Source organism: Rana temporaria, chromosome 3 (assembly GCF_905171775.1).
Source record: "Rana temporaria chromosome 3, aRanTem1.1, whole genome shotgun sequence".
Lineage (NCBI taxonomy): Eukaryota > Metazoa > Chordata > Amphibia > Anura > Ranidae > Rana > Rana temporaria.
In genome coordinates this window covers 58,701,991-58,724,665 of record NC_053491.1, presented here as the reverse complement: position 1 = coordinate 58,724,665, position 22,675 = coordinate 58,701,991, and the positions used below count along the sequence as shown (strand labels likewise).

General features: G+C 40.9%; 2 protein-coding genes across 3 annotated transcripts in view; one reads left to right on the top strand and one right to left on the bottom strand.

Annotated features, from left to right (window-relative positions):
* GALK2 (galactokinase 2) overlaps positions 1-1,638 on the top strand; it is a 221,623-nt gene extending 219,985 nt beyond the window's left edge. The window contains exon 10 of the mRNA XM_040342627.1: positions 464-1,638. Within this exon, the coding sequence (XP_040198561.1) occupies positions 464-674 (211 nt within the window). The 3' untranslated portion in view covers positions 675-1,638. The remainder of the gene's footprint in view (positions 1-463) is intronic.
* FAM227B (family with sequence similarity 227 member B) overlaps positions 1,367-22,675 on the bottom strand; it is a 521,136-nt gene continuing 499,827 nt past the window's right edge. The window contains exon 16 of one of the 2 annotated variants that reach the window (XM_040342628.1): positions 1,367-1,551. In XM_040342628.1, the coding sequence (XP_040198562.1) occupies positions 1,438-1,551 (114 nt within the window). In that variant the 3' untranslated portion in view covers positions 1,367-1,437. The remainder of the gene's footprint in view (positions 1,552-22,675) is intronic. The other variant, XM_040342629.1, reaches the window with a different exon arrangement.

The following is a 22,675-nucleotide window of genomic DNA, read 5'->3' as shown; positions in this document are numbered from 1 at the left end:
TAGAATATATTGGTACTGTATAAACAATTGATTAGTGTGGTTGTCCATTATAAGGAAGTGGGCAAGGCCAAGTTTGAATTCAGGAAGTGAGTTTTTGTATTGATTCTCTAATGGAGCACTACAAGATATGTGACATAATACCTGCAAGTAAATTTTGATGCTGGCTAAACATGTCTTTCTTCAATTTGGGACATTTAAAATGAAAACAGACTTACTTTATTAATAATTGAAGGTGTTGTGATTAGCAAGGATCAAAATAGTTTGCAGTTGCCAACATCCATGTAAATTTTAAGGGAGACAAATTATATTATGCAGATGCAAACAGACAGCATGTTTATGCTATGCATTATTACAGTATATTTTAGGTTGGATTAAGTGGACAGAAAAAATACATCATTGATGTTTTTTGCATTGTGAATTTCTGTTTTGGTATAATAACAAAACTGTATATTTTAACTTTCAGGAACTCTGGTGCTGTTGGGTCTCGACTGACCGGGGCTGGATGGGGAGGATGTACGGTTTCTATGGTTCCCTCAGATAAACTGGAAGAATTTCTGTTAAGTGTACAAGAAAAATATTACAAAAAAGATGAACGCAGATCTTCATTACTGCAACAAAGCCTGTTTGCCACAAAACCTGGACCTGGTGCAAGAGTTCTTCTGGCGGAAAAGTGAATGCTTTATGGAAAGTTTTTTGTTTAAGGAAAACCAATGACCACCCTTGATGTAAAGCTCCTAAAATAGTATAAGATTGCTAATAGTTTTACCATTTGATTTAACAACCTGATTTAAAGCAGAACTAAACCCTCCTCTCTTTTAACCAAGGAAGCTGCTATTTTAGCCTCTGTTTAATCTACAGATGCCATGGTGCTGCACATGTGATCATCTATGACACCAGCCATTTGATTGCCTGATAGTTCGGTTGAGAGCATTAAGTCACAGTGATACTTATCATTCACGACATTCCTTAAATGTAACTGTTTGGGGAAACAGTGTAGTTGTTGGGTTTGGTTCCACTTTAAGTATAACATAGACCCCGATGGAGGTTGAGCATAGAAGCATGATCCAACTGTCAACAAAAATGCAGATTTGGTTAGATGCAGGCATAAATATGAAAGCTGACGCCACAGGAACATCCATGTGTTTTTCTATGGAGTGGGGGAACAGGGGACCTATACTGTCAACACAGTTTATAATCAGGACAGTTTTCAAACTATAGTAGACTTCAAATGGTGTTGGGAAATATGATTACAGATTTTTGTAAGTTGTTAAATGCCAAGTAATGCCTTCTTAGTTCAGCTTGCCATTTTATGGTAGTACTACATTTATGATTAAATACATTTGTAATAATACTAGAGATAAAAATGTGCTTCTAAAATTGTATTTTATTGTTTGAAGAAATACAATGGAATGACATACGTTGTTAACGGAAAGGCTTTCAAAGCATTACTAACGTTTGTTCAGAGTCTGGCTCCGAATCTTCAGCATCAAGAATATCTTGTATTGTCAGATTGTCTTTCATGAATAATTTGCTGGAAAATGACATCTTGTGCTATTGTAGGGAAAACAAGAAAGAGTTATTAAGGAAGCTGATATATGTATGTTGGCAATAATAAATTATTGCAAGTCATCCATAAAATGTATTGTGTGCAATTTGTTTTATTTCAACAAACATTGTCCTGCTTTGCAACACAAAACACTTACATTTTGTACTAAACAGAAATAAGAAAAATAGTGGGTGTGTTTGTGAAAACATATGTATTATAGACAACTAAGCCCAAAGGATTTACCAGATTACTGACAATAGTGTGTTGTGCTGTCTGGGGAAAAAAGAAAGGGGGGGACATATGATTTCTACAAGCTTCAGGTTAGCTTATCAAGAACTGGGAAGATGATTGCCAGATCTGCACATCACTGTTTTTTCTTCTATTCACATTTTCTTATATCTACATACATTACCGCTTGCCTACTCTGCACTTTTACCCCCTCCCTGCCCAGCCTGATTTTCAGCTTTCCGCAATGTCACACTTTGAATGACAATTGCGCAATCGTGTAACACTGTACCCAAACATCATTTTTATATTTTTTTTCACACAAATAGAGCTTTCTTTTTTTGTGTTATTTAATCAAAACCATTTTTTCCTAAATAAACTAAAAAAGGTCAAAACTTTTGAGAAAAAATTTAAAACTTTTTCAGTTTGTTATAACATTTTGAAAACGGGTAATTTTTTTCTTTCACTGATGTGTGTTAATGGGCACCGATGAGGTGGCACTGGTGGGCACTGATGAGGCTGCACTGATAGGCTGCAATCATGAGGTGGCACTGGTGGGCACTGATGAGGCTGCACTGATAGGCAGCACTGATAGACGGCACTGATATGTAACACTGATGAGAAGGCATGGATGGGCACTAATTGGCAGTACTGATAGGCACTGATTGGCTGCACTGCTAATCAGGACACTTATCATCAGTGTAGAGGTCCCTTTTAGAGAAGCCGGTTATCGGCTCTCTTTTCTCTTTTCCTCTCCTCATGCTTTTCAGCATGAGGAAAGGAGTGCCGATAACCAGCGTCTATTTACCTCCATGATCAGCTGTGATTAGACACAGCTTATCACGTGGTAAAGAGTTCCTGATTATCTCTTTACCTCAATCTGTGATCAGCTGTGTCACAGGCACGATCACAGGAAGCCATCATACAAGAACTAGACGATCGTTTACAGTGCATTCGGAAAGTATTCACAGCGCTTCACCTTTTCCAAATTTGTTTATGTTACCGCCTTATTCCAAAATGTATTACATTTATTATTTTTTACGAATGTCTACAAACTATCCCATAATGACAAGGTCAAAGAAGTTTGTTTGAAATCTTTGCAAATGTATTTAAAATAAAAAAAATCACATGTACATAAGTATTTACAGCTTTTGCTCAATTACAGCCTGAAATGGTTTTGAGTATGATGCTACAAGCTTGGCAAACCTATTTTTGGGCAGTTTCTCCAATTCTTCTTTACATGACCTCTCAAGCTTTATCAGGTTGTATGGGGGACATCAGTGCACAGCCATTTTCAGATCTCTCCAGAGATGTTCAATCGGGTCTAAGTCTGGGCTCTGGCTGGGCCACTCAAGGACATTCACAGAGTTGTCCCCTAGCCACTCCTTTGTTATCTTGGCTGTGTGCTTAGGATTGTTGTCCTATTGTAAGATGAACCTTTGTCCCAGTCTGAGGTCCAGAGCGCTCTGGAGCAGGTTTTCATCAAGGAGGTCTCTATACATTGCTACATTCATATTCCCCTCAATCCTGACTAGTCTCCTACTTCCTGCCCCTGAGAAACATCCCCACAGCATGATGCTTCCACCACCATGCTTCACTGTAGAGATGGTATTGGCCAGGTGATGAGCAGTGCCTGGTTTCCTCCAGACATGACGCTTGCCATTCAGGCCGAAGAGTTTAATCATTGTTTCATCAGACCAGAGAATTTTGTTTCTCATGGTCTGAGAGTCCTTCCAGATGCCTTTTGGCAAACTCCAGATGTGCCTTTTACTGAGGAGCAGCTTCCGTCTGGCCACTCTACCATAAAGGCCTGATTGGCGGGGTGCTGCAGAGATGGTTGTTCTTCTGGAAGGTTCTCCTGTCTCCACAGAGAAAACGCTGGAGCTCTGTCAGAGTAAATATCGGGTTCTTGGTCACCTCCCTGACTAAGGCCCTTCTCCCTTGATCGCCAGTTTGGCCAGGCAGCCCGCTCTATAAAGAGTCCTGGTGGTTCCAAACTTATTCCATTTACGGGTGATGTAGGCCACTGTGCTTATTGGGACCTTCAATGCTGCAAAGCATTTTCTTTACCCTTCCCTAGATCTGTTCCTCGATACAATCCTGTCTTGGAGGTGTACAAAAAATTCCTTGGACTTCATGGCTTGGTTTGTGCTCTGACATGCACTGTTAACTGTGGGACCTTATATAGACAGATCATGTCCAATCAACTGAATTTACCACAGGTGAACTACAATCAAGTTGTAAAAACATTGTTAGGCCCCTTTGCTCTGGGTACGAGGAATCCTTCGACCGGTCGGGTAATCTCCCAATAAGACACTCACACAAGTATCATTTAGCAAGATTACAAGTTATTTCCTGAATTTAAAGCTACCTCTGATTGGCTTAGTCGGAGACGCGGGCTGATGACATCACAATTTTTAACTTGGCTAATCAGAGCAAGCTTTGTATTCATTGATAGAATACAGATTGGTGAGTGGTGCTCAGCCCGACGCTATTTTGTTCTGGGTGTGAGACAGGAAGGTCTCACACCTGAAACACAGTGCTGGATACTGTATGGAGCTGAAGCTATTTACAGTTTATACAGTGCACCCAACAGGCGTATATGTTCGTGAAGGAAATAATTTGTTTGAGCCAGCTTGGCCCAAAAAAAAAAACGATTTAAAAGTGAACAGCTACAACATTTAGTGGGCTGTGGAATCCAAACCCTCAGGAATACTAGTGGTAGATTAATGCTGACAGGGGCCCCACATGATACACTCGTAGAAGCCCTGGAGGCAGACTCCTTTTTCTATAAATGCCCGACTTTAAAATTAGTTAGTAAAGTATGGCAGACAACGAAGGGCCTATTGGGAAATATCGGGGGAACAGAGTTTGCCCCTCTCTGGAATAATAGGAACTTTACGGAAGTAAGAGATATAGAGAAATCTTTAGAATGGGAGAGACAGGGAATAAACCGTGTATGTCACCTCTATGAGGGTAACCTCATGAAAACATTCTCAGATTTGAGACACAAATTCAATAATATCAAATAAGACTTCTATAAATATTTGCAGATCAGACACGCTATTCAAGCACAATTTAGGACACAATTGATTGAAAGGATTCAGATCCCAGCTCTCCTAAAAACAATTCAGACCAACACTTCCAAAGGGCTAATCTCAGAGTTGTATAGTAAGTTGGGGGCCAGAGTAATAAATCAGATAGGAACCTCTAAGAGCCGAGAAAGATGGGAAAGAGATTTGGGGACAATAACTTTGGAACAATCGAATAGGATTCTAGAAAGAGGGACATTGGTTTCAATAGCCCCCGCACAGAGATTGTCCTACTTATTTCTACTGCATAGAGTTTACCACACTCCCAAAAAAAAATTCAAATTGGGGTGGAGACAGAGCGACGAATGCCCTAGATGCAAGGCATCAGGCGACTTTATACATATGGTCTGGAAGTGTCCCAAGCTTTTTAGATACTGGGTGGAGATAATTGAAAGGGTCAATAAAACCTTTAAGACCTCACTGGAGCCAGTGGCCACAACCTATCTCTTAGGTAGTATAGAGAGCCATAGAGTCCCACCAGGTGTCTGGAAGGGGATGTTGAGGTGCCTATTCCAAGCACGAAAGCTAATTGCACAGAAATGGCAGGCACACACCCCCCATCAGTAAAAAACTGGGCAGAGACCATTAACATAATGATCTGGAGCGAGAGAGTGGCTTTTATTAGACAAGGCAACTATAAAAAGTTTGAAAGAATGTGGGGACCTTGGTTGAGGGAAATGGGATACCATTTTTTAAGGGGCTATTGTTTCTCTTACCCTAGGCCCCTCCATAAGAACTGGGGATCCTTGCCACTGCCAACAGAACTTACCAACAAGGGCGTTTGGGGCTCTCTTTACCTTTACCTCTCAATTGCTCCTGACTGTTTGACCCCCCTATATTCTATTACGTACTTTCTCTTTCTTTCTACTACGCTCCTCTCCTTCTACTTAGAGCACTAGCACTTTTATAAGATAGACACACCTATCTCCTTTTGAGTAAATAAAGTAGGTATACATTAAGACACAATGACTAATCGGGGCGGGAAGGGTGGGGTGGGACGGGGGTTTACAAGGGTAGGGTGGACCAGGTTAAATTAATATTCACACCATTGTAATGCATTGAATGAAATGGAACAGCTGATTTATCTCTCTCACTTTTGTAATAATGTTTGTTTTTTAAACTGGTTGAAAAAAAAAATAATAATAAAAAAAAGGGAACACAAACCTGGACAGCTTTAAATCTATTGTTAAAAATGTAAATCCTGCCACCCTAAAACCATAAGTTAGGAAAGAAACCGAGAGGTCAATGGTAACTGAAAGAGCTGAAGAGACCCATAGCTGAGATGGAAGGAACTATTCATAGAACAATTTTCATCAAAATTGCCCAATTAGGGCTGTAAGGAAAAATTGTAAGAACTCATTGCTATGAAAAGCCATTGTTAAATCCCATCTTTGACAAAAAGAAGATTTAGGAAATATGAGGAAAACTGTTCTATAGATTTTTTTTATTTTTTTTTGTCAAAATACATAAACAAAACAGGATATGCATCAAACATGAGGGAAAAGTTCATTTTTTATTCAATACACAGTGAGGAGATCAATGACATAATTGCCTACCTGGGACATTTGAAAAAAGCTAAAGCATGGTACACAGTGTTCATGGTTCTTAGCCTTAATACAAGTCTGGTCTTTGTACATTCCACGGCCCACTTACCATCTTAGAAGGTTGAATAGTCGTAGATGCCATATCTAATTGCTGTTGTTGTTGCAAAGCAGTCAGTTTCTGTGCAAAGCTTATTGCCCACTGCTGACACAACATGACTCTAGATGTGCACATATCACATCTAAATCCTCTGTCGCAGTTAACAGCAAAAAGAGAGAGGTATGGATTTTTTTTGTCAGTAATCCTGTTACAGGTGTTTATGCCACAAAGTTAAATAGTTTGTAGAAAGTCCAGCTAATTCAACCAATATCATTTTTTTTTTTTGAAAACTTCCATATGCAGAAGCCTAAAAGAGCAGTTGATCCAGAGGAAAGCGAAAAAAAACTCTTAAAGCCAGGTCAAATTTACTCCACCAGGGGAAAAAAATTCCCTCCTGATCCCCAAAAACAATTGGATATACCCTAGATCAACGATCTATGGTCTTATTAATAGAAAATATCAATAGCCACTTATATTTTTTGCATTTCTTACTGGGAAGAAGCCTTTCTGTATGCAGAGGTTAAACCTCTTTTCCTCAAGTAGCAGAGAGTGCCTCCTTGTCCTTAGTAGTGACCTTAAAGTGAATAACTTTGCATCAAATTCAATATATGGACCATTTACATGTATACTATATACAAATGGTGATCATATCCCCCTTAAAGTGGGAGTAAACACCCATGGATGATTTTTACCTATAGGTAAAGTAAATATCTCCTAAACATGTGCTCTGAAGGAATGGTATTCCTGTGCCATTCCTTCAGAGCCCTGTGTCGTGAACAGCAGCTCCCGCTTGCATGTGTTGGAGTCATGTCATGGCGGCTCGTCCAGCAAAGGACCGGGGCCCACCAACCTATTTGGGAGACCAGGTGAAGATGGAAGCCCTGTCAGCGATGCATACTAGCACATTAAAACTTTGCATTGCAGGTTTCGATAAAACGGCAGTTTACTACCACTTTAATCGCCTCAATACATTTGGTTCAGCTAATCTTTCCTTGTAGCTGAGCTCCTCCATGTCTCTTAGCAATTTGATTGGCTTTCTCTGCACTTTCTCCAGTTCCCCAATATCCATTTTGTGAACTGGTGCCAAAACAGAACTGTATATTTCAGATGATGCCTCACAAATTATTTGCACTGGGGCCAATAACGTCTCTCTCTCTCTGGAGTCTGCGCCTTTTTTTAATGCAAGAAAGTATTTTTCTTGCTTTAGAAACTGCAGCTTGGCATTGCATCTATCATTAGGTCTACGATCTACCAGATCATTGACTTCCCCAGTTGTACTCCTAGTATGCATGATGCATGCACATTTTTAGCACCCAAGTACATAACTTGTCAACATCCAATCTCATTTTGCCACATAGTCACCCAATTAAACAGTGCATTCAGGTCTGCCTGTAAGTTGGAGGCATCTAAAAAGGACTTTATTGAACTACATAGCTATGCGTGATCTGCGAATAAAGAAATGGTTGACTTTTTATTCCAAAATCGATATAATTCAAAAATAGGTTAAAAAGTAAGGATCCCAACACTGAATCTTGGTGTACACCACTAATAAGCATGCAGGGTATGAATCATTAATCACTACTCTTTGAACATGGACTAAAAGCCAGTTTTCTGTCTATTTACAGAATGCATTTTCTAAGATAATTACCTAAACATGTACTTTGCTAATTGTCTAAACCTGAATTTTTAACACTCTTCAAAAACATTGTCAAAACATTACCAATCATATATACTGTATATGCTTGTACTATATCTTAAATTTAATAATGCCAATTGGATTCCATTACAGTAAGCCTGAAAACATTATTATTGCTAAAAACAGGAAAAGCGAATATTATGGTATCTTTGCCCTTAACCATAAAGGACCACTTCCATTATGGTTTTATTCTTTGTGTATGCTTACATACTTATTTTTTTCTCTCAGTTTTTGCATTTCTCATACTAGTTATTATTAGAGATGATAGACAACTTATACAGCAGACAGCAAAATTTCCATTCTTAATCCAAGTAAATCATTGAAAGCGTGTTGTCATGCTTCTCGAGTCTCACCTAAGCAGAACATGACAAACATGTGTGAACCTAGTGGTCTCTCTCTACCCTTTAATCCCATATGTGCGCACTTACATAGTTTAAATGCTTTAATTCTATAGCATGTTTAGGCTTTTTTCCTCTTCCTTTGTAAAATGTATTTATTTTGTAATTCCAAGATATCCTTTACCCACAAAGCATTCCTGTCATCAGTGTTAAATGTCTGCTACACATAAAACACTTGCATATCCTAAAGGCTGGTCCGCTGCTCTTTGCAAAACTGCTTTTTGAAAGTACTGTAAACCCGGACACGATGTAGACAGTGTTGACAAGCAGTATAAAGGTTAGTAAGCCATGTAATTTGTTCGTCTGCAGTTGAACTTTTACTTTGTTACTCCCATTATTTCTACATTTTACATTTCATATTGTATTCTTAACATTTGCATGCTTTTCTTGAAATTAGTTTAGCTCACAACTTCAGGAATCATAAACTAGTTAATCTTTTTCAGACTGATTTTCAGCTCTTTCTACCAAAAGAATGCTCTTCTGCAGTGTAATGGTTATATTTTTTGCTCATAGTTCTTTCTTAGGCCCACATGGTACAAGCAGGTGCAATTGTGACAGCTAGTGTACAAGTGTTGGGGTGCCATTTGAATCCAATGGTACTGCAACACATATTATATTGTGTGTTACGGTAACCCATACCTATTACTATAATGCATTAGTCTGAATGAGATTTTAGATGCAGCAGTCTACATTCTTTTTAAAATTCCACTGTTCCTGATAGAACAAAGCTTAGCCAAACAGTTGTCAGCCCAAAGCCATTTGACAAGTTACTTTGTCTATTCTTGGGGGACTGTTAAAGCCAAACTAAAGGCAGTTGCTTACCTCTGCTGTAACGGTCCGGGTCCTTTGCCAATGCCAGCATCTTGTCATTGGGTTCCAGTCTTTGGGCATTTCCATTGGCTGGCATGCACAGGAAAATGAATTAAATACGTGGTACAGTTATGGGAGACCACAATAATATAGGGAAAGAGTCCAACAGAATCTAGTGTTGACATTAAGTAGTATCCCCAGTGAAGAATTGATCCACGAACAGTCTGGAAATAGTGATGACAGAACACCTCCACCACAATAACACACTGAGGCCCCGTACACACGTCCGAGAAACTCGATGGGCAAAACACATCGTTTTGCTCGTCGAGTTCCTTGTGAAGCTGCCGAGGATCTCGACGAGCCAAATTTTTCCATTGCCCAACACGAGATCCTTGTCGGTTTCCTCGGCGAAAAGTGTACATACGTCCGGTTTTCTCGGCAGAATACGTCTCCCATCGAGTTTCTTGCTGAATTCTGCCAAGAAAACCGGTCGTGTGTACGGGGCCTGACTCTTACCAGAGGGAATTGATCTCTAAATTATAAGAGATCAAACAGAGCATAAAGCGATGGGATCCTCAGGAGGATGACACCAACCCAAGCAGCATAAACTGATGTTTCCTCAAACAATGCCCCGGTGGAAGGTGTATGCAGAGAGAAAGGGAACTCGCATAGCGTAAAATCATAGGGTAACTTTATTAAAATAAACAGATGTACACTTACATCAATGTAGAAATCAAGGAGCGTTTTTTAAAAATCAATACGTGCAGCCCATATCTTCCGGGTCCGATCACGTGATGCGGTGACGTCAGAACGTCGCCTCCCTTAGGGACCCGGAAGATACGGGCTGCACGTTCTGGTAGCCGGCCGGCTTGATTTTAAAAAACACTCCTTGATTTCTACATTGATGTAAGTGTACATCTGTTTATTTTAATAAAATTACGCTATGCGAGTTCCCTTTCTCTCTCCATACACCTTCCACCGGGGCATTGTTTGAGGAAACACATCCGTTTATGCTGCTTGGGTTGGCGTCATCATCTTGAGGATCCCATCGCTTTATGCTCGGTTTGATCTCTTATAATTTAGAGATCAATTCCCTCTGGTAAGAGTCAGTGGGGTGGATTCAGATCGATTAGCGGATCTTTAGATCCGCGTAATCTATCTAATTTACGATCCGCCGGCGCAATTTTGCGAGGCTAGTGCAGTATTCAGAAAGCACTTACCTCCAAACTTGCGCCGGCGGATCGTAACTCCCCCGGCGGAATTCAAATTCCGCGGCTAGGGGGAGTGTACAATTTAAATCAGGCGCGTACCCGCGCCAATTTAACTGCGCTTGCGCCGCCGGCGAAATTTCCTAGTGCGCATGCTCCAAATGACGTCGCTAGGACGTCATTGTTTTCGGCGTGAACGTAAATTACGGCCATCCGTATTTGCGATCCACTTACGCAACCACCGTAAAAATTCAAAACTCGGCGCGGGAACGAAGGCCATACTTAACATTGGATACGCCGCATATAGCAGGGGTAAGTATACGCCGGAAAAAGCCGAACGCAAACGACGGGAAAAAAAAGCGACGGGCGGGCGTTCGTTTCTGAATCGTCGGAAATCGGAATTTGCATATTTGGCCCCAAAAAAAATGAAGCGCCACCTAGCGGCCGGCGGGAGATTGCAGCCTTAGATCCGACGGTGTAAGTCACTTACACCTGTCGGATCTAAGGGAGATCTATGCGTAACTGATTCTTATGAATCAGTCGCATAGATCCGACCGTCGGATCTCAGAGATACGACGGCATATCAGGAGATACGCCATCGTATCTCTTTGTGAATCTACCCCAGTGTGTTATCGTGGTGGAGGTGTTCTGTCATCACTATTTCCGGACTGTTTGTGGATCAATTCTTCACTGGGGATACTACCTAATGTCAACACTAGATTCTGTTGGACTCTTTCCCTATATTATTGTGGTCTCCCATAACTGTACCACTTATTTAATTCATTTTGTTGCTATTGCAATTGATTAGTGTTTTTTTTTATGTGTGTTTTCACTTATTTTAGTATTAATCACTTTAGCGCGTCTCCCCATTTTTTGTTTGTTGCTGTTTATGTTGTATAACATTTTTGAGTCGCAGCTTTTATTTTATTTTTATTTTTAGAGTATGCGCAATTTTTTTTTTTATTTCTGGCATGCACAGGAGTCAGTCATGCAGGCAAACAGGGCATGTGCTGGCAATATAAGCTGAGCTGCACTGCTCAGTTTACATGGCGCATAAGAAGGCAGGTAGGTGTATTTTATTGCAGAAGACATTGCATAGCTCTTCCTGCTCCATCTTTTGTTAAAGTGGTATTAAAGGTTTGGCTTTTTAAAAAAAATGAAAATAAACATGTTATACTTACCTGCTCTGTGCAGTGACTTTGCACAAAGCAGCCCTGACCCGCCTTGCATCGGGTCCACCACCTCCTGGCTCCTCTTCCTTGAACAATGCCCCCAATAGCCCCCACGCCCTGTTCTATGTGTCTATAAGACATATAAATTTGCATCTCGGCCCTACCCACTTCTCTCTCCTCATTGGCTCACTGGCTGTGATTGACAGCAGTGGGATATCCTTGTCACATGTCTCAAGAAGCTGCGACAGACAATGCATAGAGCAGCCAGATGGCGGAGCTTGATTGTGCCAACTGAGGCCAGGCTGAACCCAGAAGAGAGAGCTGGCTGGGGAGATCAAAATATTGGTGCGGGACACTGGCTATGACATCTGAACAGCAGATTACTGCACAAGAAAGCTGGATTAGTTGAACAAGTGGGTATATTTTTTTTAGGAGAACTCAACATAACAGGAACGTGGGGATGGAGAAGGGGGTTGGTGACATTCCATTAGGCCTTTTTTAGTTGAATTACTGCTTCAGAATTTTAGAGTTTGGGGGTGCAAAGTGATAAGGATTTGTTTTAGGGAATGGCAGAGTAAGTCTTATGCCGCGTACACACATTTTTTGGCATTTAAAAAAAAATGTCATTTAAAATGATCGTGTGTGGGCTTCACATCATTTTTCGGGTTCTGAAAAAAAAAATTATTTCGAACATGCTGCATTTTTTAACGACGTTTTAAACAATGTCGTTTTTCGGGTTGTAAAAAATTATCATGTGTGGGCTGAAACGAAGTTAAAAACCTGCGCATGCTCAGAAGCAAGTTATGAGACGGGAGCACATTCATCACACTGTAACAGACAGAAAAGCGCAAATCGTCTTTTACTAACACGGAATCAGCTAAAGCAGCCCCAAGAGTGTCATCATCCGCATGGAACTTCCCCTTTATAGTGCCATCGTACGTGTTGTACGTCACCGCGCTTTGCTAGAGCATTTTTAAAAAACAATGGTGTGTGGGCAACATCGTTTTAATGATGAAGTTGGAAAAACTTTGGGCCAGATTCAGATTCAGCGCAAGTGCTTGATTCACAAAGCACTTGCCTGTAAACTTGCGGTGGCGTAGCGTAAATGCGTTCGGCGCAAGCCAGCCTAATTCAAATGGGGCGTGGACCATTTAAATTAGGTGCGTTCCCGCGCTGAACGTTCTGCGCATGCTCCATTTGGAAATTTCCCGCCGTGCTTTGCGCGAAATTACGGTGCCCCGACGTGTTTTTTGAACGGCGACGTGCGTTACGTCCTTTCGTATTCCCGGACGTCTTACGCAAAAAAAATTGAAAATCGACGCGGGAACGACGGCCATACTTTAACATGGCTGGTCTTAATATAAGCCATGAAATAGCAACCTTAACTATACGCCGGGAAAAGCCGACTAGCGGCGACGTAAGAGAATGCGACGAACGCGCGTACCTTCGTGGATTGCCGTAAACAGCTAATTTGCATACCCGACGCGGAAAACTACGCAAACTCCACCCAGCGGGCGCTGGAGTATTACACCTACGATCCGAAGGCGTACGAAGCCGTACGCCTGTCGGATCGAAGCCTAACTTGTTTTGAGAATTCAAAACAACGCTACGACGCGGCAAATTTGAAAATACGCCGGAGTATCAGTAGATACGCCGGCGTATTTCAACTGTGAATCTGGCCCTTTGTTTTTTCTACATGCTGAAAAACTACGTTTTTTTTCATGCCGAAAAAATGATCGTGTGTACGCGGCATTAGTGTAAAGGCATAACATGTTGGCCAGATACACTATTCACACTGGTTCTTGGTAGAAAGCTTTACACTGAAAACTACCATAGCCAGGCTCCAAGTTTTGATAAAAAGCATGTTCAGAATTTGGACTTCAGCTGGAATACTTTGTTTTGGCTCTCATGCAGGGAAGGTTTAAATACAATGTCTCGAAATAATCATGCAGCAAGCTAAGTCAAAGTGAAGCCCTGACCTGCATACTTGTTCTAGCAAGTATTGATGCCACTAAGCAACCTTGGCAACCAGAAAAACATTATTTTATAGAATGAAAGGCAGCGGTGGCAGCAAATCATATTATCAGCACAGGTTTACTTCAAAGAGCAGTGATTACATTGTGGCTGGTATATATGCTATCGGCCAACTTCAGGCTACAAGTAAAATCAGCAAACTGCTAATGCTACCAAGAAAACACTGTAGCTGTCCACTACTAATCTACCTTTGAATTTTGTTTTATAGAATTCATTCCAGACAGATTTTGTAGGTGTCTATGTATCCAAATTAAAGTGAATGGGATTCAGAGATAGGACATTCCTAGTTTTTTTTAAACAAAAGGGGGATAACACTTTTAAACAAACGATAACGAAAGTGCAAGAAACGAAAACCGAAAGATCCAACATAAAAAATGCTTTATTTTCGTTTTCGTTGCGGTAAAAATTCGATATAGAGAGATTCGACATTATAGGGAAAAGATTCGACATCATAGAGAAAAGATTCGACATTATAGAGAAAAGATTCGACACTATAGAAATAATAGATTCGACATTACAGAGAATAGATTTCGATTTATGAGAAAATAGATTCGACATTATAGAGAATAGATTCGACATTATTACTAGTCATACAACATTAGAATTCCTGTAGGCGGAATATTCAAACGGAAATGTACGAGTCGACGTAAAGATTCGACGTTCCGTCGAATATTTTTTGACCATTAGACAGAAACAAACAAAGATTCAACGTTCCGGCGAATATTCTTTTGACCATTCGACAGAAACCAAGTATTATTGGATTTTCGGACGAAAGCTATTTCCCAACGAAAAACAAAATAAATCAAAACGATTTTCGGGAGTAACTAAATAAATTTATTTTCCAAACGAAAACGAAAAAACGAAACGAAATATTCCAGTCTGCACATGTCTATTGCTGACTTGGCAGAATCCATAAGCAACTTAAGAGCCCTTTCACACGGGCGGACCCAATTGGGCCCTCCAGTCTCCTCTACGGAGCGGTGGGTGTCAACGGATTAGTGTGCGTTGACACCCGTCGACATCCAATTTAAAAACTGTCTGCTAAAAAAATCCATTCCCCATCTGTCTGGTGGATCGGATCGGATGGCAGTCGGGTGTTAACGGACAGGTGGTCTCTTTACATCTGACCGCCCATAGAGGACAGTGGGCTGTGTCTGTGTCCACTCTGCATAAGCAGAGCGGACACAGACCAGCCATCCACTTGCTCAACTGGGATCAGCCAATAGATTCTCCGCTGAGCAGGTGGACTCCAACGGAGCCAACCCCGTGAGTAAGGGGCCTTACTCTTTAACACAGAAATGTAATCCAATGCAATTTTAGTTCAGGTAAGTGCAGTACAGAGGGTGTGAAGTGTAAGCACACAGTGACTCTTTATACCTTGTTCCAGTAATGACTATGGATATATAAGACATAAAACAGAGAGAAAGTTCTTAGCTACTATCGATGCTACCATTTCGACTTGAAAGTCCCTTTATCAATCCTCCAGAGGTCCTCATGCCCTGGTGCCCAAACAACTTGACCTTCTAATTCGTCATTGGTCTACAGCTCCTATCTCCCCAAGGACTCCTCCAGCAGCCTTCATCAAGTTACTCCCTGCACAATAAGGACTTTTATCTCTACCTAGGCATCAGACATATATCTAAAATACCTACCACTTCTACTGCTACAACTAGAGACTTGCTATTGTTCTACAACTCAATACCACCCAAAGTCTGTGGAATCTCTCTCATCTACAGTCTACTTGTATGACCAGATTCCAACCTTAAATCTCCTGCTTTGACTGTTTGGGAAACTTCCCTACAAATTAATGTGCCTTCTCTTCTTTGGTATCAAGCAATACGCACACCCTCTATATTTTCTAGAAATATAACACACTGTGTGTCCATGATGAAAATATACCACCGTTGGTATTGCACCCCAACAAAACGTTTAAAGATCTACCCCACTTACTCACCGAATTTTTGGAGGAATTGTGGATCTGATGGAACGATTCTTCACATTTGGTGTAACGGCCCACATATACATCCATTCTGAAACAGACTTTCTGCCTTTCTACATGAGATATGTAATGTTAAGGTTGATCTGGCTTCTCAGATTCCTCTCTTTGGGCTAGGGCTACACTCATGGCCTTTTACTTACCAACCTGTCATGACTCACATCTTGATAGCAGCTTGTCTATCCCTAACCCGTGCCTGGACAAATCCCAATCCCTTATATTACATGCTTTTAGTTCAATTCTCAATGAGCATTGCATGATGGAATACCTCTTTGCTAAAACCCATTTAACTTTACCTACATTCCTCTAACATTGACAATATTGGTTAACGGACCCTTGATCCCTCCGATGCCAGTAACTTCTGACCACTACAAACCCCAGGGATATCCATGTCCCACCACCATTTATGCAACTTTTTCCCCCTGGCCCTTAAGAGTACCATCTGCTAGGTCTATAACATTTAGTATTAGCTTTTTGGATCCTACCTGCCTCTTTATTAACACTATTTTCTCTTAGTCCAACTTTCAACTTATCAGGCCCATCTTAGGCTCTAAGTCGAACTCCAAACCACCCACTATTCCAGTGAGGGCCCGATCTTTGTAGGCCCTAGCAATTTTTCATAATACAGTTTAACCTCAGATTACGAGCATAATCCGTTCCAGGATTCCCATACCTCAAATAAGGTACTGTAACAGGGGTTTCTCGGCGCTGTAGTGCGTTGCACATTAGAACGCATACCGCGCCTGCACGATGACATCATCGCTCAGCGCCGCGTGCGTTCCAGCCTGGAACACGAAAGTGCGCCGTGAATTATGGCTGTTCTCCATCCCTGCTTTGAATCAGTGCTTATGCACTGCACCTGGCTCCTGCCTATAAAGGCATTCATTGTACATTGAGACAGTGTTCAATTATTGTCTGCCGTAGCTCGACCACGCTACAACCAATGATACCATCGCTCCCCATGCTGCAATCCTCACCAGCCTGCAACTTCTGCATTAATGCTGCTACATTAACTGCAACAGACTGCCATTGCCGGGGACAACCTTAGAGACCTTCCTTGCTGACACCCTACACTACGAAATCCCTTGTTTCTACACTGAAGCCCTGCAAACGGATAAGTAGCAAATGTTTCATTTGTAGTACTATAAAAAGATCTGCTGCAAATATTCCTCCTAAAACAATTGCTGTTATTTATTATGGCTTGTAGTTATTAACATACTACTTGGGACAAACTGTTGTGTCTATGGCTGCTTGCTGAGGAACATCTTAAAGGGACATCTACCTCTCAAAATTACCTGAGCTATATTCGCCTCTCATATGCAACTATTAGTTGTCTTAACAACTCCTATTTACTACGTGCTTGACATAAGTGTTATTTGCTTATGGGCCTTGCCCTAACTTGCTGAACATGTTCGCTTTAACTTTCTATGCTAAGGTCTGATGGTATTTCATACCGACTCCCTTAGTGGCCTAATGCTTCTCTATATGTTTAAGTGATATGATGTAGAGAACCCCCAAACTCCTGTTTGCGTGGAGTAACGCCTGGGGTTCCGTATTGATAATCACTTGCATATAGAGGTGCATTGGAATTTTCAAGTGTATATTATAATTTTTAACGCTAAGCTCTGGTCGCATGTTGTAATGCGTCCATCCTTTCTTTATGTGAGAGAGAGATGACGTAGAGATCCCCCAAACTCCTGTTTGCATGGAGTGACGCCTGAGGTCCAATACTGAGTTCTCACATATAGAAGTGCATTGAAATCCTTGCTAACCACAGTTGTGGTTTACTCCCGTTCACCAGAGCTGTTACAGGTACTGCAGGCCTATTTTCGGCTCTGCTCGGCTTCTGCACTCCCGTACCTCAGGCCAAATGAGATACTGCAGGCCTATTTAGCTTGAATTCTGCTCGTCTTGCGAGTCAACACTCGCAAACCGAGTCAGAATTAAAAGAAAAGTTGCTTGCAAATCAAACCGCTCTCAAACCAAGTTACTCTTAAACCAAGGTTCCTCTGTATACTATTTCTTCTTAGTGTGTATACTGTTTTATACTAACACTGTTAATTGTAAACATTGGTTCATATCTGGTTGTTTACTACTGTTAAACCAACACCTGAGAAGGTTGCAACCTCTTAATGACATATTTCTTTGTTTGTTTATTTGTTTATATTTTATGCAAATCCAATGATGTTTATCTGCTAAACCTTTACTTCTCCAATAAAAATATACAAGTAATAAAAAAAAAAGAACAATAAGTACCAGATAATTTTCTTGAAAAGCCCATCTTCGGGTCAGAAATGCCACAAGACTACAAATTTCAGTTGACTCAAATTAATTTGCAAAGTGAACAACCTGTTTGCCTTTTGTAAGTCAACCTGAATGCTGACTGAGGCAACATGGAAAAAAGGAGGATCTAGCTAGGACTGTGCTAAATAGCACTGAACAATAAGGGAAAGGGGGGGGGGGCAGAGGGACGTACAAAATGCAGGAATAAGCATGTTGTAGTGGCTCTAAACCATCATTAGATGTCAGCATGCATCAGAACATAAATAACACAATAGAGTCCAGTGCAATTAACATAAAATACATTGTGAGTGGGCAGAATAACACATACAATTATAAAGGACTCTTAAGGTAGTACTGGCTAAAACATCTGTCAATCATGTCACCTGGCACAACTTTTTTTGGAAAACAGTTCTTTACTTGGAAAAACTATCATGGATCTTCCAATCCAACCAAACTGTCAATAATAAAACCAAGAGACACAGAAAATAACTGTACTGCACAAGGTGCCCCTGGAAGACGTGAATTCTCACGAAACCGGTAGGGCGGAACGAGCGGCGCACTGACGTCACCCTCCTGGATTGCTCGGTTTCCCCAGACGGACGTGTCTGTCCTGCTTGTGTCCGGCCGGCACAGCAGACTTTAGGCTTTTCCAACACTGCAAAATTGTGAGTGTACATTTTATATGCTTTTAATTATTAAATATCCATAAGGTTTTACACTATTTGTGTTTCTTTCCATACCTTATGCAATTCGGTATCCCACGCTATGAAGTATTGAGATGACCACCAGCAGGCTATAGCCGTTTTCCATACCTACATGCTACCTGGGGTCCCCTGTAATTAAGGGACCACCGGGATCTGGTAAGCAGATCTGTGAGCTCTATCGGTGGAGGATTGAACTGGATGGGTTGTCACTTTCATCTGTGATATTATTTGACTTTATCGATTTAAGAACTTTTTCACATTGGTGGAGGAAGATCTTCTTTTCCCTCTTTGAACTCTGAAGCAATGCACATTGAATTATTCACTTAATCTATGGACTTTATGGATCGATAAACTATCACTGTATTTGTTCACTATTAACATATGAGATTGTTAATTCTGATATTTATTCAGTTTATGCCTTTATTGGCTCATGTATATATGTTTAGCGCAATTTTTTCTTTTTACACTTTTGGTCACTGTTTGATGTTACACAGCAAGTCGCAGCTTTATACCTTGCTTCATTAGCAACTTTCGCACACCTGTGGTCACACGGGTATTTTTGTATTTTATTAGCGCAGCTTATTTCCCCCCTTTTTTTTCACATGTGCAGAATAAACAGGTTAAACAAGAGTGTAGGGAACTTTTTTTTAATGTAAAAGATCTTTAAAAAGAAAGTCCAATATATTTTGGCAAATTAAATACTGTGAGAAATATATTCAAAAACATTAAAATCCATGGGGTTTGAGAATTCAAATCTTTCCTAATATCAATAAGGTGGATAGAGAAGTCCTGGGAGGCCAATCTCCAAAAATGTTCTCTAAACATGATGGAAATGTTGTTTGGACATTATAGAAAATTTTTTTTTTTTTTTTAGATAATCAACTCTAATCTTTACAAGCACAATATGGAGATTTGATGAGTTTAGAGGAATTCACAACTGTGAATAAACAAAAGAAGGAACATTTGGAGAAATACAATAAAGATATATCATTAACAGGAAAGAGAAGAAATGTTTGAGGGATAAGACAGCATTTTAGAATTTAGAACATACCAGTGGAGAAAAGAAAAAAACATTGTCCAAGTATAGTCAGTCACAATACCAATCTGAGGATAATTTTGAATCTGATGTTTCTTCCATCTTTTTTTCCCCAGGGAACAAGGAATGGATGTTATCAATCATATTGTAGCACATGCTGTGGTTGGAAAAGAAGGTATTATGTCGGTGGGTTGCAGTGGCGGTTGGTGCTCAATATTTTGGGGGGCGTCAAAGAAACCGCACCGCCGCTGCCCCCCACCTAGCCTCCTTCGACCCTTATGGATGGGCCGCCACTGGTCAGTTGGCTTCACACAATACAGTAAAAAATAGGGATTTGGAGCACTTGAGCACAAGTCACAATAAAATGGTGGGGATCCGATAGCCACTAATAATTCAAAATCCGGAGTAGTAGTAGAAGTAATGACACAACACAGGGCTCACTTTGACATGTGTCTGTTAATGATATGGCCTCCTCCATAGTTGTTACTAATAAACAAAATCAATTACCTGATGATGTAGATGTCAGGCTGAAAACACCAAAGGCAGATACTGATAGTATTGTTTTTTTTGGAGTAGCACAAGAGAAAGGCTTTCAAAAGAAAACCATGACTTTGCATCAGTATGTTATCAAAAAAACAGCACAAACACAGAGTTGAATATTATAGATCTATCTTCCCATTTACTGACACAAAATTTGTTGGAAGTGTTACAACTAGGTTTAAATTTGTGTCTAGAGATGTGCACAATGGAAAAATTTGATTAATTTTCTTTCGTATTTATTCGTCAAACAAATCATTTTGTTTCATCATATTCGTTCTGTTGGAATGATTCATTTTTGGAATTTGTTTTGTACACAGGTGATCCCCTAGTTACAAACATCTGACTTACAAACGACTCCTACTTACAAACGGAAGGAGACAACAGGAAGTGAGAGGAAATCTACCCCTAGGAAGGGAAATTAACACCTGTAAGAGTTATTATGGGAAAAAGGTATCTCTACTGATACTTTATCACCAAAGCTTGTTTCCACAACAACCCAAAGGGGCAGAACCACATAGATCTGCGCCGGGCGCAGCGTATGTCAGATACGCTATGCCGCTGTAACTTACCTAGGCTTAGTTTGATTCCTCAACAAATTTGCGCCGTAAGTTACTGCAGCGTAGTGTATCTCTCGCGGCGTAAGGGCGTGGAATTCAAATGCGGTGGGTGGGGGCGTGTTTCATTTAAATGAAGCGCGTCCCCGCGCCAAACGAACTGCGCATGCGCCGTCCCTAAAATTTCCCACCGTGCATTGCGCTAAATGACGTCGCAAGGACGTCATTGGTTTTGACGTGAACGGAAATGGCGTCCAGCTCCATTCACGGACGGCGCAAACGGCGTAACATTTTCAAAATTAGACACGGGAACGACGGCTATACTTAACATTGAGTATGCCACCATATAGCAGCTTTAACTATACGCCGGATAAGCCGAACGGAAACAACGTAAAAAAATGTGCCGGCCGCTCGTACGTTCGTGGATCGTCGGAAATAGCTAATTTGCATACTCAACGCGGATTACAACGGGAATGCCACCTAGCGGATGCCGAAAAATTGCATCTAAGATCCGAAGGCGTACGAAGACGTACGCCTCTCGGATCTAGCCGAGATGCCGTCGTATCTTGTTTTGAGGATTCAAAACAAAGATACGACGCGGGAATTTTGAAATTATCTAGATAATATCACTAGATATGCCGGCGTAATTTCTTTGTGGATCTACCCCAAAATTTTCAAAATCCAATTGTCATGGGGACAGAAAGTGAGGTTAAATCTTCTAAACAGGGGCCCAGTCAGCAAAACAAATATTACATGGCTGTTAACCCTTCCCTTAGCTATCTAAAAAAAAATTTGGACAGTCTCCGTGCTGCTGTGGGCGTTCATGATTTGAAAGCCGCGCCGTCTTCTCAGACTGTCCTGTGATAGGCGGAACACAAATCTTCCCAGCAGCGCCTCTGTTCTGTGTTCCGCCTATCACGGATGCCTTCTCATCCTCGGACGAGAGGATCAAATCATGGATGCTTGCAGCAGACGGAGACTGTCACCGGCCTGCAAAACGTGAGTAATGGCACAGTGGGGGGGGGAAGTGGGGGCAAGTGATGGCACTGTGGGGGCAAGTGATGGCACAGTGGGGGCATGTAATGTGATGGCACAGTGGGGGCATGTAATGTAATGGCACAGTGGGGCATGTAATGTAATGGCACAGTGGGGGCATGTAATGTAATGGCACAGTGGGGGCATGTAATGTAATGGCACAGTGGGGCATGTAATGTAATGGCACAGTGAGATTTGAAAAAAAGCCTGTTTCTGTCAGCAGTTGTTTCTGTCAGCGGTTGTTCCGGCTACCCCTCAGCTTCCAGAAAGACTAGAAGGAAGGGGGTAGTCTTATACGGCGAGTATATCCCAAAACCAAAATTTTTCCTTATACGCCGGCAAATACGGTATTTCTGAAGATTGGCTATATTTGTTTTAATTCCTTTTTTGGGAGATTACTTATGCACTCTGATTAATCTCTGCTATTCCAACCCACAACTAGAAATGGAATGAGCTGATTGGACGATATTGACTGGAGTTGCATGCTTCCAAAAGTAACAAATGGAACAAAATTACTTTTGAATTCTTTTGTTATGTTATGATTGAGAAATTCGGATGGATCCACCTCTACCCAACCCAAACACAATAGGTAGGAATAATCTTATTTCACTTTTATACTGTACTGTATTTATTGCAATATTTTTCTATTTCATATGTAGTGCATTTTTTATAATAATGAAAAATGTTAATGCAAAATAATTGGCT